General features: G+C 46.0%; 1 protein-coding gene across 1 annotated transcript in view; it reads right to left on the reverse strand.

The window, feature by feature from the left end:
* Positions 1-13,180, reverse strand: part of JAG1 (jagged canonical Notch ligand 1) — a 36,552-nt gene extending 23,372 nt beyond the window's left edge. Inside the window, exons 1-3 of the mRNA XM_021540264.3 lie at positions 12,129-13,180; positions 11,013-11,318; positions 277-328 (exon numbers count right to left, since the gene is read on the reverse strand). Coding sequence (XP_021395939.3) covers positions 277-328; positions 11,013-11,318; positions 12,129-12,200 — 430 coding nt within the window. The 5' untranslated portion in view covers positions 12,201-13,180. The remainder of the gene's footprint in view (positions 1-276; positions 329-11,012; positions 11,319-12,128) is intronic.
* Positions 13,181-13,778: the final 598 nt, after the last annotated feature.

Below are 13,778 nucleotides of genomic sequence, written 5' to 3' on the forward strand. Positions count from 1 at the left end.
TTACTCTCCCAGAGGAGAAAGAAGGAATTAACACCATCTATTTTTAGGCATCACACCATTGGTGCCTAGGTGAGGAAGCTACTGACCCTCTGCAGGCAATGTGAGTGAGACAGGCTGCTGCAGAGCCTGGAGGAACTGCTCCAAGCTGTTTGGGGGAGAGTTTTTCCCTCTCCTTGTGCTCTAACTCACAGCAAGCTGGTGAGGCTCCCAGAGGCCTTTCAGTGCCCAGGACACAGAGATGTCAGAACTAAATAAACCAGAGGAAGGAATACTTACTTGTGGAGTTATCATTGTAATCCCACGCCTCAACAAGCAATGTGTAGGATCTCTGCAAAAGAGAAATAAGAGTTAGTTTCAAAGCTACACATGACTAACGGAAAGAAAAAAAAACCTGCCAACAATTTTAATTAAAAAGAAAAATTCTGGTCTCTGCCCCAAAGCAGATACTTGAACACAGAAATAGGTAAAAGATTATGCTTGAGACAAACATGATCTTCTTGAAACTCTGTAAGCTACCTTATCCAGTCTGACTTAGAAGACCTTTCACCTTGGATAGCTCATCTTTGTCACCATTAAAGCATCTTATGTACTTAACCAGGAAGTACAGCCTTTGCCACTGCACTCCAGCCGAAATAAAGCATGTGGGACAACTGCACATGGAAGACAGAAAGCACTGGGACAGCACCGCAGCATCAAAAAACCCCAAACCAAATCCCCGCTCTCAAAATCTGCTTCAAAAGAATTTTAGTTACGGAAAAATAGTCTCGATGTCCCTTCCCCCAGCCATCCTGAAAGCAAGAAGTGTTGCTAAGATTACTGTGCCCTGCCTTGACAGAGCAATCTCCAGGGACTTTGCTTTTCAGCACCCCCTTTGAAAGCTTTGTCTGCATGAGGGCCATCGCAGCTCCCACAAGTATCAGGTAACGGAGGAAGGACTGATGGATATGGGAAGGGGGTGGGGTGAGAGAGAAGCATTGTAAAACAAAGGCTAAGATCAGCCTCCTTGGAAGAGCGTGGAAAGGGAAGCCGCGCTATCCACCAGTGCCCCTTTTACAGATGTTCCAAGCTGCCAATGAGCTCTGCAGCACTTCAGGAATAATAATCATAAGCATAAACTGACTGAAGTGACTCCATGGGCTGGAAAGATGCCAGCTATTACATCTAAGCCACCTTTATCTTCAATCCTAACTTGAGAATAAGACCCATTAAAACATCTCCTCCTCCTCGAGCTCTACCCCGAGGTATTATTATCCAAGTGTATCTTTCAAAGTTGCCATTTAGCCAGCCATATCCAAACTTACACAATGATTAAAAACCAAAACAAAACACCTCCTCTCCAGAAGGGAAAAAAAAAAAAAAAAAAAAAAGCTGAGGGAAAATAAGCAAAAAATATGACTTGCAGAATAAAAAATATAATAACTACAGATAAAGCAATAAATGTAACATCTTTCTGGAGAGCAGAACAATAACACTATAAATAAAAATTCTGTGAAGAGTTTTGATGCTTTGCCACAGCAATTGTGCACTACAAGGTTTATTTCTCCTTAATTGTGTCTGTGTTCAGTCACAGGCTGCTCATTTGTGGTCTGCAGTGCCTCTCTGTAACAGAGGCCAAAATACAGTTCGGAAAGTGAGCTGCTACAAGGTGCACAGGGGTAAGGCAGAACTCAAGAGTTCTGAAGAGGAGAGGAAACAAAAAAGGTGGAAAAAAAAAGAAAAAAATAAAGAGAAGAAGAGTTGGAGCAGACTGCTTTCTCACGACTGGACACAGCATGAGGCTCTGAATGAAAACCCAGTTTGTGATGGACACTGGCTTGCTGTATAGCCTAAATATGTTTCATATTCAAAGCAGATCAGGATTCCATTCTGTTCAGTGATAACTGTGGGAAAATGCTTTGAAAAGTAAGCAAAGCTGGGCAAGCCAGGACATGCACCCAAACTTCTATGCAGAAGCTCTATTGGCCTGAACGATTTTTGGTTAATATTTCATGAAAAGTTATATGTTACTTGTTTCTATTTTAGACCAAGTCGACAACTTGAAAGAAACTCTAAAAATCAAATAAACCAAAACACAACTTGATCATCTAACACTGCTGAAAGTAGGTTTAAGAAGTTCTTGCACAAGTCAGTGGTGAAAAAAAAAAAAAAAAAAAGAACCAAAACAAACAAAACCAGAATAGAACTCCCGAGCCATATTACAGATGCAGATTGCACTATCTTGGGTGCTTCCTCAGTGGTTTAATTACCAACATTAAGCAGCACAACCTGAACATGTTACTGCAAGCTTGACAAAAAATATTATGATATAGAGAATGAATTATGACAACTACCACTACTTCCAATAAAGTTAAGGATGTTTTCCTTTCGGCCTTGCATAATTGTTTTGGAAGATATTTTGTCTAAACTCATAGCAACAGTTCCCTGCTGGTTCTCAGCACTGTTTACCAACACACCTAGACCTTAAGGAAAGGAAAGGCTGAATCCTAACTGTGAGTGCTACTGTTGCTAGATACTCGTGTGACCACTTTCCACTACCACACAGGAGTTTGGTTAAAAGAGAGGAGATGCTTCAGCTGAACTGGATGGAAACAAAATGCAGGGGGAACAGACCTACCCTGGCAATACCCTTGTTTCTAACTGCACCCTCTCATTTCATCTGAATGTATTAAATTAAGAGTCTCTGTCCTGAAAAGGGGTGAAACAAAGAATGGCATTTGATCCCTTGGCTCTGTCCCTCTCAGCATGGGGAAAAGACCAAAAAAACCCAAGACTTTGTGTTCAGAATGGGACAGTTTTAAACAAAAGCCACACAGACACCCAGAACCTCACACCAGTATCAAACCCTTTTCAACAATTCAACTATCACATATCTCTAGCTAATTCCCTCAGCCCCCTCAAAAAAGTAGTTCTGTGCAAAGCTGCACTGTTGAGATTTTTTAGAAGTGCGTATCATCCCCACTCTATAGATCAAGGATTCAGATATCTTAGGAATGACTGCTAACAGTGTGGAGGTTTAGGTTTTCCCATGCCCATAGATGACCTCTGCCCATCTTTGAATAAATATATATATTCAGACACAAGAATTCCACATTGTGCACCTTATTCCATCAAAGCAATGTCCTAGGCAACAAGGCAGCAGTGAACTCTCCAGAGTCACACCCAATTAGCCACTGTAAACCTGAGCTTGACCAGAAGGCAGGGATTCTGGCTTGAAAGGAAAGGCAGCTTGAAAGTAACAGTAAATTATAAGCAAGTCCTTAAACTTTGCAGAACAGCCCAGAATACTGAAAGGCAGCATGGCCAAATTTAAGGAGAACTTCTGTGAGTTATGCTAGGAGAGGATGGAAGTAGTCAAGTTCACACTCCAAAAAACAAAACATCAGTGTGCAAGAGCTGTTTTCCTCAGTGACAAGACACTGTGTCTTGTTCCACTGATAGTACAGCTCGAGAGACTGTGCAGACCTGAAACCCATCAGAAATTGTCCCTTTTAAGGATCTCAAAGGGCAATACAACCTCCTTTCTGGTCATTTAAATTAATCCTGGCAGCTGCAGGTAAACAGGTGTTTAAAGTTCTTTGCTTGATTACCTTCTTCCCTCCCTTCATCCAAACATCCACCTAAAGGAGGTGCTTTTGTACTCTGGCTTCTAAAGGCATTCTGCAAGACAGTGGGCCAGAGCAAGATTAAAACATCCGACTCCTCACAGCTGAAGCACTGCCTCTGTTTTCAAAGGGCTTGCAACTCGTCTAACTCCTTTGCCTCCTACCCCTGTGGTTAGAGCATGCAAGAGCTTTGCTGAGCATGTGAAACCATGACTAGACAAATGCAGTGGGAAGCTCTGCATTCAGAGTGCTGCACCTGCTCCTCCTCTGCCAAACAAGGAGAGCAGGTTAAGCCCAGCCACCTTCTCCTCACGCTCTGCACAGCTCTGAACACCAGCTTGAGAACGGTGCTCACACACACCCTGTCTGCAGCCAGGGCAGATGCCGAGGACACCGGCACAGCAGGGCCACAGGAGTCCAGCTGTGACATAGGCAAGAGGGAAACTGAGGCACGTTTCACCATGCCCAGGGGCCAGGGAGGAGGGCATCTCTGAGCAGGGTTAAAGCTAGCCACAAACCCACTTCCTCTGAACAGCACTGTCACTTGGGTACCCTGTCACCCCACGATGACACTATGCAGATGCATCACCACATTGTGCCATGGTTGGTCAACTTTGACAGCTCAATATCCTTCAAAGGAGTTAAAGGCAACTGGCTCCTCACCCAGAGGATATGCGAACATACTCCAGAAAAGGAGGAAAACCACCTAACCCTCTTAACCTTTTGTGAAATGGAACATCATCAGGAAGCTCTTCTTTGGGACAGCCTACGTTAGGACAAGGCAACACCCTACAAAGCTGTTACTCCCTCAAGCCCATGTATATAAACACAGCCCAAGCTGTGGCAATCTCTCTCATGCCTCAAAACCTATGGCCAGGAGCTCAGCTGAACCCTGAGCAGGCAGCCCAGCCAAGGGCTTCATCAGAATATGCCCACACCAAAACATAGCACGCTGCTCCTTTAGGCTTCACTCTGAGCAGCTCCTTTGTTGCTCTAAGTGCCAGTAAACCCTGCACTGCCACAGAAAGGAGACAAGAAAATGAACTGAACCATATCAGCAGCTGCAGGAGAGACCTGCCCCCTGTCCTGCCTTGGCAAGGGAAGGCAGCAGCCGAAGTCAAGACCTTCGCCGCACCAGAACAGCCACCCTCCTGCCAAATGATGAAGGACACAAAAGTACCGCTATCCAAACTATGCATATGCTTAAGCATCCAGTAAACCAGGCTGATCTCTGATCTGGCAAGCCTGCTGGAATAATGAGTATCCTGTGAATACATAATGTGCTGAAGTTGCCATTGTGTGAAGTAAGTCCATGGTTTGTCTGGGAGCCGAGCAATGCTGAGTCTACTGCTGCTTCCTGTTGCTTGTCCTGTATTAGCATTATTTTTGGATAGGCCCCATTATGTTCTGTAATCCTCACTGCAGTCAGTATGGCCACACTATTGTTCTTGGTTAATATTAGCAGTCAATGCCTCTGTCTGGGTGGCCGGACTACAATATATTCCAACCATAAAACTAGCATGCTTTAATGGGACAATGTACTGGGCTCAGAGGGGAGACTTGGGGTCTTCCCTCCACCCCTACTTAAAAAAAAAAAAAAAAAGTAAAAAAAAGAGTATACCAGATTCTTTTTTCCCCCTTTTTTAAAGCTAATGATTTCAAGTGATCTCAACTACCAGAGTGCTTCATACAACAGCAGCATTTTAATCAGCGCCTTATCTAGTTTGGAGTTATTTTCTCACGGAGCCCCACTTGTCAAAGAGCAGAAGATAGGCCAAAATGTCAATGGTTGCTTTCAACCTTCCCCAACAAGCAGATTACCTGCCCTTATCAGTCCCCCTACCTGTTTAAAGCATCCCACTGATAATTAAATGCACCAGTTACAAAAGGGTGGTAAGGTTAATAGACAGAATACCTAGTAGCCAGCCAAGCAAAACAGTCAGGTTCACATGGAGCAAGCCTGAACAAGAAGCCTTTCTACTTATTTACCTAAGTGCCTAAGAACTGGGTTGAGCTGGTAAAGGACTCTGGATGTTTGACTATTTACAAACCACTTTAACCACTTCTATCCACTTTTTGCAGTTTCTTCTGAACACTACAAGAATAATGAGTGTAATTTACACTGTAGAATAGTGACCACAAGAACCATGAGCTCCACAGACTAACAAGAAACAAATGCAACAGCTTCTAGTTTTGACATCTTTCCTTGTGTTACAACACAGGGGTTACCAGTTAAATTATTAGAACTGAGTCAATTAACACATAAAACTTCTGTTCATCTAGAGAAATTCAAAGGCAAGCTTAGTTTCAGTTTTCAAAACCAATCCTGTCATTTGTGTTATCTACAGAGAAGTACTTTTAAGAACTGTAGCTTAAGGCTTTTGCTTCGCAGGGCATCACAACTGCATTAGGAGTGAAGTTGGAATAAACAGCTCAGACCCAAGTGCACCAGTTTCAGAACCAGCAGACTTCTACTCCAGCCTCCAGCCCACTGGGAAGCGATGTTTCCTTGAGTGAACTGCAACTTTAAGCATAAAGCATCAATTTTATGCAATTTATTTTCAGCCATGCTGACTTCCAGCTGCATAAACAAGCTGACAGTGCTGGATGTGTGCAGCCTGAGAAAGTTTAGGAATAAGCTTCAGTGTCAAGCCCAATCCAGCTGCCACTGAAGTTAAACTGGAGCAGGCCATTATTATAACAAGAACAAAAAATCTAGGAGCAGGCAAGATGAGGATTTATTTTTAGACATATTATGTTAATATAATCAAATGGATTTACCATGAAGATGAAGCTCTGAACTGGTTCGAACATAAAAAAACTCTTTTAACATGTAAGAAGTCCATAACCTCTGAATGGCTGCATCACTTCTCTCCAGTCCTGGGAAAAAAACAGCCTTGTGATGCTAATTATGCTTCAGATGTCACTTAATACTCCCAGCTCTGTTTTGAATAGTAATCCTAGGCAAAACATTACATTTTGAGTGCTAAGATTTATTCTTATATTATTAATCAACAATAAATGACAGAGTATGGATTTGATTAATATGCATCTTGTTATTATAAGAATTTCTTCTGATCTACCCATGCTCCAAGATGATTTATCATGCCTTGCTCAAGAAAAGCTTGAAAAATAATTTAGCATTTACTTCTACAAGTTTTCAAGAAGTTAACTGGAGGGAGAGAAGAAACAAAATGAAAAGCCAAATTTTACTCTTATGACTGTGATATATTGGGCTTAAAAGAAAAAAAAATAGGAGGTTAATGTAGTAATATTTTTTTCTCAGATTCAAAATACTGTTACTTTAATATCAGCTGCAGATTAGTATTTTGGACACCTCCTGTGTCAAGAGAGAGGGAAAAAGTTCACAAAGCTTAAAAAATACTAAAGCTCTTTTACTATGCCTCCCTAGCCACAGAAAACACCTTTTACGTCTTCAGGAATCAGGACCACTAGGATTTATCATGAAAAAGGTGCTAGGATGACTATTTTTATTTTAATGTTTAAATAAGATGTTCAAAACTCTTTTAAATTGTATTTTATGTTAAACTCACTGAGATGCTGGAGGGTTTTTTTCCACTTCAGTAGTTTCCTGGTGTGTTGGTGCAATTGGCCCCAATATTAAATAATTACAAGGAGCATAATTTTGGAATAAACAAGGTGTTTGAAATTGGAGCTATGCATACCAAAGGAATTGCAAAGTTTGACCTTCTTACTCAGTCTCGCCAAACCCCCCATAAGATCTTTCTTTATATAAAAGCAAAGTGCAGTGTTAAGTTTCGCTTAGTTAATTGATGCTCAGCTCCCTCAAGGTGCAGCACACATCACACTTGGTGTTCTTTAAGAAAGGCCAGAGGTTTGATTCATGTGAGAGAAGAGCATGTGTCTGCCTTGGAAGCAAACTTGTTCAGACAGAACACTTTGACAAGTGGAACATGGAAATGCTTTTGTTCCATACTTTTTTATATGGCTTCATAAAGCCAAGCTTGCCTGTCAAGAAAGTCAATGAAGTCTCGAAATGAATGTAACAAGCAAGCCTAGGTGCCATTTCACTTTTTTAATCATCATCACTATTATTTCAATGCACTGAAGAACTACCAGCTACTGCAGGGACAGCTTTCTGCTCCACTCCAGTTCCTTTATGCTAGGCTGGTGCCCTGTTTCCTAGCAACTTACTCAAACCTCCCATCACTTAAATTAATTTATGGCCCACCATCTCCACACCCATTACTCAAAGGGGAACGTATCAAAACTGACAAGAGCAAACCCCGTAAGTTATTAATAAGACTCTGACACTTCAAATCTACATTACAACTGCAAGTTTCCTCTAACAATACTTTTAAAGCACCCCATTCTCTCCCCTTCCTCTCCTGCATGATGAATAAATGCCTCTAATGCAATGCAACTATTTTTCACAAATGGCATAAAAGGGGGCAGATTGACATGGGAAGAGGCTTTTTTTTTTTTAATTTTTTTAAGTAGTCAAGGCAACAAGATTCTGAATGTTACTACTGACTCAAGCTGGAACATCTAAGAAAAGCCTCCCTTGGAGAGTAGAACACAATCCAGAGAAGGGCATGAATTTTCAAATGCAATGTGATTAACATTTTGGTCTAGCTCTTATTACCTCTACCATAATTTTCAGCTGAATTTAGTCAAAGATACCTGATGATCAGCCACATGAGTAAATGCAACGCTAATCTCAAGCTCTTTACTGAAGTCAACAGTATTCAGCCACCTAAAGAGTTTTTTAAGTTCTGAAATTTCAGCATCAGATTAGAGCTGACTAAATTAAGTTTACTACTTTATCCGTAGAGCTTTGAAAACGCCTGAAATGATTTGTGTACACAATTTTAGTACAAATAAGAGCTTTGCCACATTAGATATTCTTTTGTTCAAATGCCATTTGGAAGTCACAATAGCTAGCATAAAAGCTGTGTCCTGTGGAAGCTAAAGCTGGGAAGCAGGCTTGATAATTGCACATGGACTATCATCAGAGTCTCAAAAAGTGCATTTCTGCCTGGGAAAATGCAAGAGCATATTCCAAAATTCCAGGCTTATGAACCAAGCATCTGAAGTTGTTGAGTTTTACCCATTTCAAAGGTTGTGCTAGAGTTTTGCTGCTGCTGCTCCAGGATTCCAGTGCTGAATGGGATTCAGTGGGACAATAGAAGCATTTCTTTTACTAAGATGCAGGCAAGCTTAAGAGACTTCTGTCAGGGTCCCCACCCCCTAAACCCACTCTCTACACACAGATTTCCCTTACCAACCCTTTGAAGAGACAGGCTGCTAAGAAGGAACATGTTTCATTTTCACACCATTTTATATGCATACCTATAGATTCAAGGCAGTCAGATTACTAGGAGCTAGTTTAAAAAAAATCCTTGATGTACCTGACTTCTCTGACAAAAGTCAAAATCTGCAACACAATCATTACAGCCATTGGCAGAGCTTCAAATACCTCGGATTTTTACTAAGCCCTTTATCCCTTTGATGGCATATTTGATAACAATTTTATCTCATTTCATGTTGGGGAAAAAAAAAAAGAGAAATAAAAGAGAAAGAAATAAAGGACAGACTTGTACTTTCAACAGAGAATACTTTTGTTAACTCTGCTATTGTACTTTGCAATACTATCTCCTTAAAAACGGAGACTTAATTTCTGCCTTGTGCCTCTTTAGCCCTCGATATTCCACAAGTCCCGACTGACAGAGGAGGCAGGTAGGAGGCAGCACAGGACGCCTCAAGAACACACGGCTGCCTGCAGCACTTGGCGGCAGGACCACAAAGTGGGTGTCTACACCACAACTGGAGAAGGAATGCTTTTGGGACGGGCTTTCCTCCCCTCAGAAGAACTCCAGGCTCTCCCAGCAACCAGTCCTTATCTGACTATGAAGGGCCAAGCTCTGGAAGGTGCTTCCACCTTGCCAGCAGCGACAGTGGCAGAGGATAGGAAATGAGATTCACCCCTCCCCTGCATGCACATTCAGGGCCCTCCCCTCCCAAAAATGACCTTAGGCATCTAGGTTAGGATGACTGGATTTACAAAACTGCTGAGCATCATCATACCCCAGGGCAGTTGGTAGGAAATTGTCTGCTCAGCGCCTTTTGGAGAAGGGGTGTGTGTGGCAGGGGGGAAAGTTTTGTTTCCTAGGTGATCTCAAAATACAAGTTTTAGGAGCAGAAATTTGGGAGCATTCAGCGTTCATACCACAGCATCCCAGAGAGACACCTCAAAAGACAGACAGGAGCCCCCCAGATCAGTCAACCCCAGGTTTTGCTCGCCTGCATGTGGTATTGCCGGACACAAAAACCGTGCACCTCCTGCTATCCGAGGCCACGGCAATTGTCCATGTCCATAGATCCTGGGGCCTGCCTCTGTGGGTTTGGCCTCAGTGATGGTCGTTTTGGAAATACGGTCCTCACTTTCTCTGCAAGGAGCTGAGGGCTCTCTGCAGAGCTGACCATCAAAGCATCAACCCTCCTGAGCATCCCAGAAGAAACAAGCAGCAGTGATGTCTGAGTATTTTTTCCAGCCAACAACAAAGCAGGACCACTGAAGAAGGGGTCACCAATCCTCCATCTCTCTGCTCCACGGGGCTGACCAGTATTTACTAGAGTGGACCACGTTGGAAAAATGACTGGCAAAAAGCCCCACCTCCTTGAACCACTGAGTTTTGCACACAACTAGAGGGAAGCCAGAATCTCTGGACTGCAAGAGGCAGGAAGCCAGGAAAAGGTGCACTGTGGGGAGGAGTGGGTGAAGTGCACCAAAAGCTAAAGCCAGGCTTTTCTCAGTCTTTAGCTTCTGGAGTCCACAGGCACCCCCAAACACAGCCAACTTCCTAGGAAGCTGGCAACTACTTCACCAAGAACAGCAACAGCAGCTCCCCATCCACACCAAACAGCGCAGTGAGATTTCCCCTTGGGAGAAGCAGGAAGCCTTCCCAAACACGCTCCAGGGAAGGAGGCCAGCTATGACACACACTTTTCACACGGGATTCCTCTACAGCCCCTAACCCACTGCTCTTCTGGCTTAAGCCCAAGACTTCACTGGTTAAGAAAAAAAAAAAGAAAACAATGAACTTCTGACCTTCTGAGTCTCAAGAGACTTATTCATGCTGTAAAGTGCAGAGATACTGGGTTTGCTTCTCTGACCCATTTAGATCCCCCTCACTGCACATCTGACTTTCAAATTTAACAGGCTGTGCATTGTGAGCCCCAGGGAACAAAAACAAAAACACCACTACATTTTACTCATTTCTGTGCTGCGGATTCCCGATGCTCTTGCCAAGATGCCTGCTCCCTCCCAAATCCTGATCCCTCTTCCCTTGGCACAAGAAGTTGGAGTTCAGCTCACTAAGCACATCTCAAGCACCATCCAACAGCGCCAGAGCAGCTCAAACTCACCGGCCAGGCAAAGCTGAAGGGGATAACGATCCGGTTCTTTTCATTATTCCGGTTGTACTTTAAGTTGAAGGTATTTCCTCCGATGACAGGAGTGGATTTGGATCCGAAGCTGCAAGGACCACCAGCGGTGACCCGTGATTGATACTCCTTCAGGCAAACTTTAAAATAGGTGTCACACTCGTCTCTGGTGCATTTTTTATCTCCTGGGTTTCGGGTGCCATCGCAGCAATTTCCATTTTGCAGTTCACCATTCACATTTTGCATGGATAAGATCTCCAACTCGAACTGTCCCGACGCTAAAGTCACCTGTTAATCCCAAGAAAAAAACGAAGAAAAAAACCAAAAACAAACAAACAGAAAAAGATAAATAAGAAACAAGAAACAAGAGACAGACAGTTACCTAACTTTTTTCCCCAAACACAATCTACAAGAACTCTGAAGACAGGAAAAAGTCGTTTCAAGTGTGCTTTCAAGAAGCACATACATAATATTAAAAATAAAACAAAGCCAACCACTCCAAGCTTTTCCCTATAAGACATCTACGGGAAGGGCTCATAAATCAGCCCAACTAAATAACGCCACTAATGCCAAAAAACAACCTTAAGTGCCAGCTCCGAAAAAAAATAGCGTGAGGAAGGCTTCCAAATGGTTAGGAAATAAAACTAAACTAAACCAGGAGTGCATACGCGAGGAGCAAACCCAGCAAAACGATGTAGCTCATAAAGCACTGTCTGGAAAGGCACCCAACCACCCCTCTGCCTCCTCCGGGGTGCAGCTGAGCCGGGGACGGCTGGAGCTGCCCAGCTGAGACTCAGACCCCGCTCATTAATCACCCCAGCAATGCTATTACTAAAAGAAAAAAAAAAAGTATTAAAAAAAAGCTATGGGGAAGTGATTTTTCGGGGAAAATAAAAGCGATTTGCAGTAATCGCGTTTCTCTTTCCCAGGAATTAAGCCTTGCTGCGTGTTCGCCATCTCCAGAGAGAAGTTAGGGCAGCAGCTCCGCTCCGGCCGGACGAGCCGTGCAGAAGCGCCAGTCCGGGATCTCCCAAGCCCATCTCCCGCAAGCTCCGCAGAAGAGCGCCAAGCGGGCCGGAGGCCGTGCCCGGTACGTACCTGGGCCCGCAGCGCCAGGAGCAGGGTGAGGATGGAGCACGCCGCCGCGGCTGCCCGCCGGGGCGCACGCATGCCGCCGCCGCCGCGCTGCCCGCCCGCCCGCCTGCAGGGCCGCCGCCGCCGCCGCTCGCTCTGGGTCGGGACGGGACGGGGAGGGCCAGGAGGGAGGAGGAGAAGAAGGAGGAGGAGGAGGAGGAGGAGAAGAAGGAGGCGGAGGAGCTGGAGGAGGAGGCACCGCTGCTGCTGCCGCCGCCGCCGCCGCCCCGCTCTAATATACCGAGGCGCACCCGCGCCGGACAACGCCGCTTTTCAAGCGCTTTCAATAGCGCCCCGCTCTTCAATGCAAAGGAGCCCGGCCTCCTTTTATCCGCCTTATTCTCTCGCCTCCCCTCTTTTCTTTCCCTTTTCTTTTCTCTCTCTCTCCTTTTTTTTTTTTTTCCTTTCTTTTCTTTTTTTTTTTTTTTTGTTTTATGATGGCGATTATTATCCCAGTTCTTTTATTTCTTGCGGCGGAGCCCCTCGCCCCCCCGAGACACACACACGCACACTCACTCACTCACTCACTCACACACACGCACATGCAGCAAACGCACCGCCCCGCAGCCACCCGCCCGTCTGGGAACGCCGCCGCCGCTCCGCTTCATCTAGCCCAGGGCAGCAGGCGCATGCGTTCATCCATATGCATGAGGGGGACAGCAGGAGGAGGGAGCAGAGGAGGGGAATGGCGTGGGCAGGGGAAGGCAGGTACAGGTGGGAGGAGGAGGAGGCCGCGGGGATGGCGTGATCTGCGGGTCGGCGGCTCCCCCGCCTGCGGAAGGCGGCGCGCCCCGGCCGCCCCGAGGGTCCGTCCCTCGGGAAGCGGCGCTCCGCAGGTGCTTCCAGCGCGACTGGAGCAGGAGGAGCCGCGCCGAGCGGCCCTGGCGCTCCCGGCCGAGAGCTTTTCCCGCCCCGCCGCTCGCTGAGGGGACGCGCGGGTCCTGCCCGCCCGGGAGCCACAGCGCGTTCCTCCTCGCCTCCTCGGCGCTGGTGGAAGGGCGAACGAAGCCTTTTGTGGGACACTTTTTGCGGTGTGAAACCTTTCCCTTGCCACTGGCCGGCGGCAGCCGCCCGCCCTTCCCGCCCTAGGTAGCTGAGGCGGGGCGGGCTGGGGGCGCTGCGGCAGCGGCTGGCGCGCCCTGAGGGCAGGGAGGCACGGCTGCCGGGACGCTCAGGTGGCCCCGGCCAGCGGCTGTCCTGAGGGAAGCGGAGGCGGCAGTCGCCACCGTGCGACTCGTGCCCGCCTCGACACGAGGTCGCGCCGCCCAGGGCCTCCCGCGCTCCGGGTGGAGGAAAGATCCCTCAGCTGAGCGGTCCCGGCAGCGCAGTGCTGGCAGAGTGCCGAGACCATCGGGGAGCATGTGCCCGCGCTCCAGAGGCTCGTCCCGGTTTTCAGGTGGCTGCTGGGGTTGCTCTGCCACACATCCTGTGAGGAGCAAGGTCCAGAGCCGCACGGCCAGGTGATTTACTTACGGGACTCCCTGCCACACGTTACCGAGAAGCCCAAAAGTTTGTGCGGTAGCAAAAAGAGTTCAGACTGGTTCCCAGAGGAAGAGCCACACATCAAAGGGTGTTGAACAAAAAAAAGAAAACCCAAAAAAACCCCACCCCTAG

This window comes from Lonchura striata, chromosome 3 (genome assembly GCF_050655825.1).
Source record: "Lonchura striata isolate lonStrDom1 chromosome 3, ASM5065582v1, whole genome shotgun sequence".
Lineage (NCBI taxonomy): Eukaryota > Metazoa > Chordata > Aves > Passeriformes > Estrildidae > Lonchura > Lonchura striata.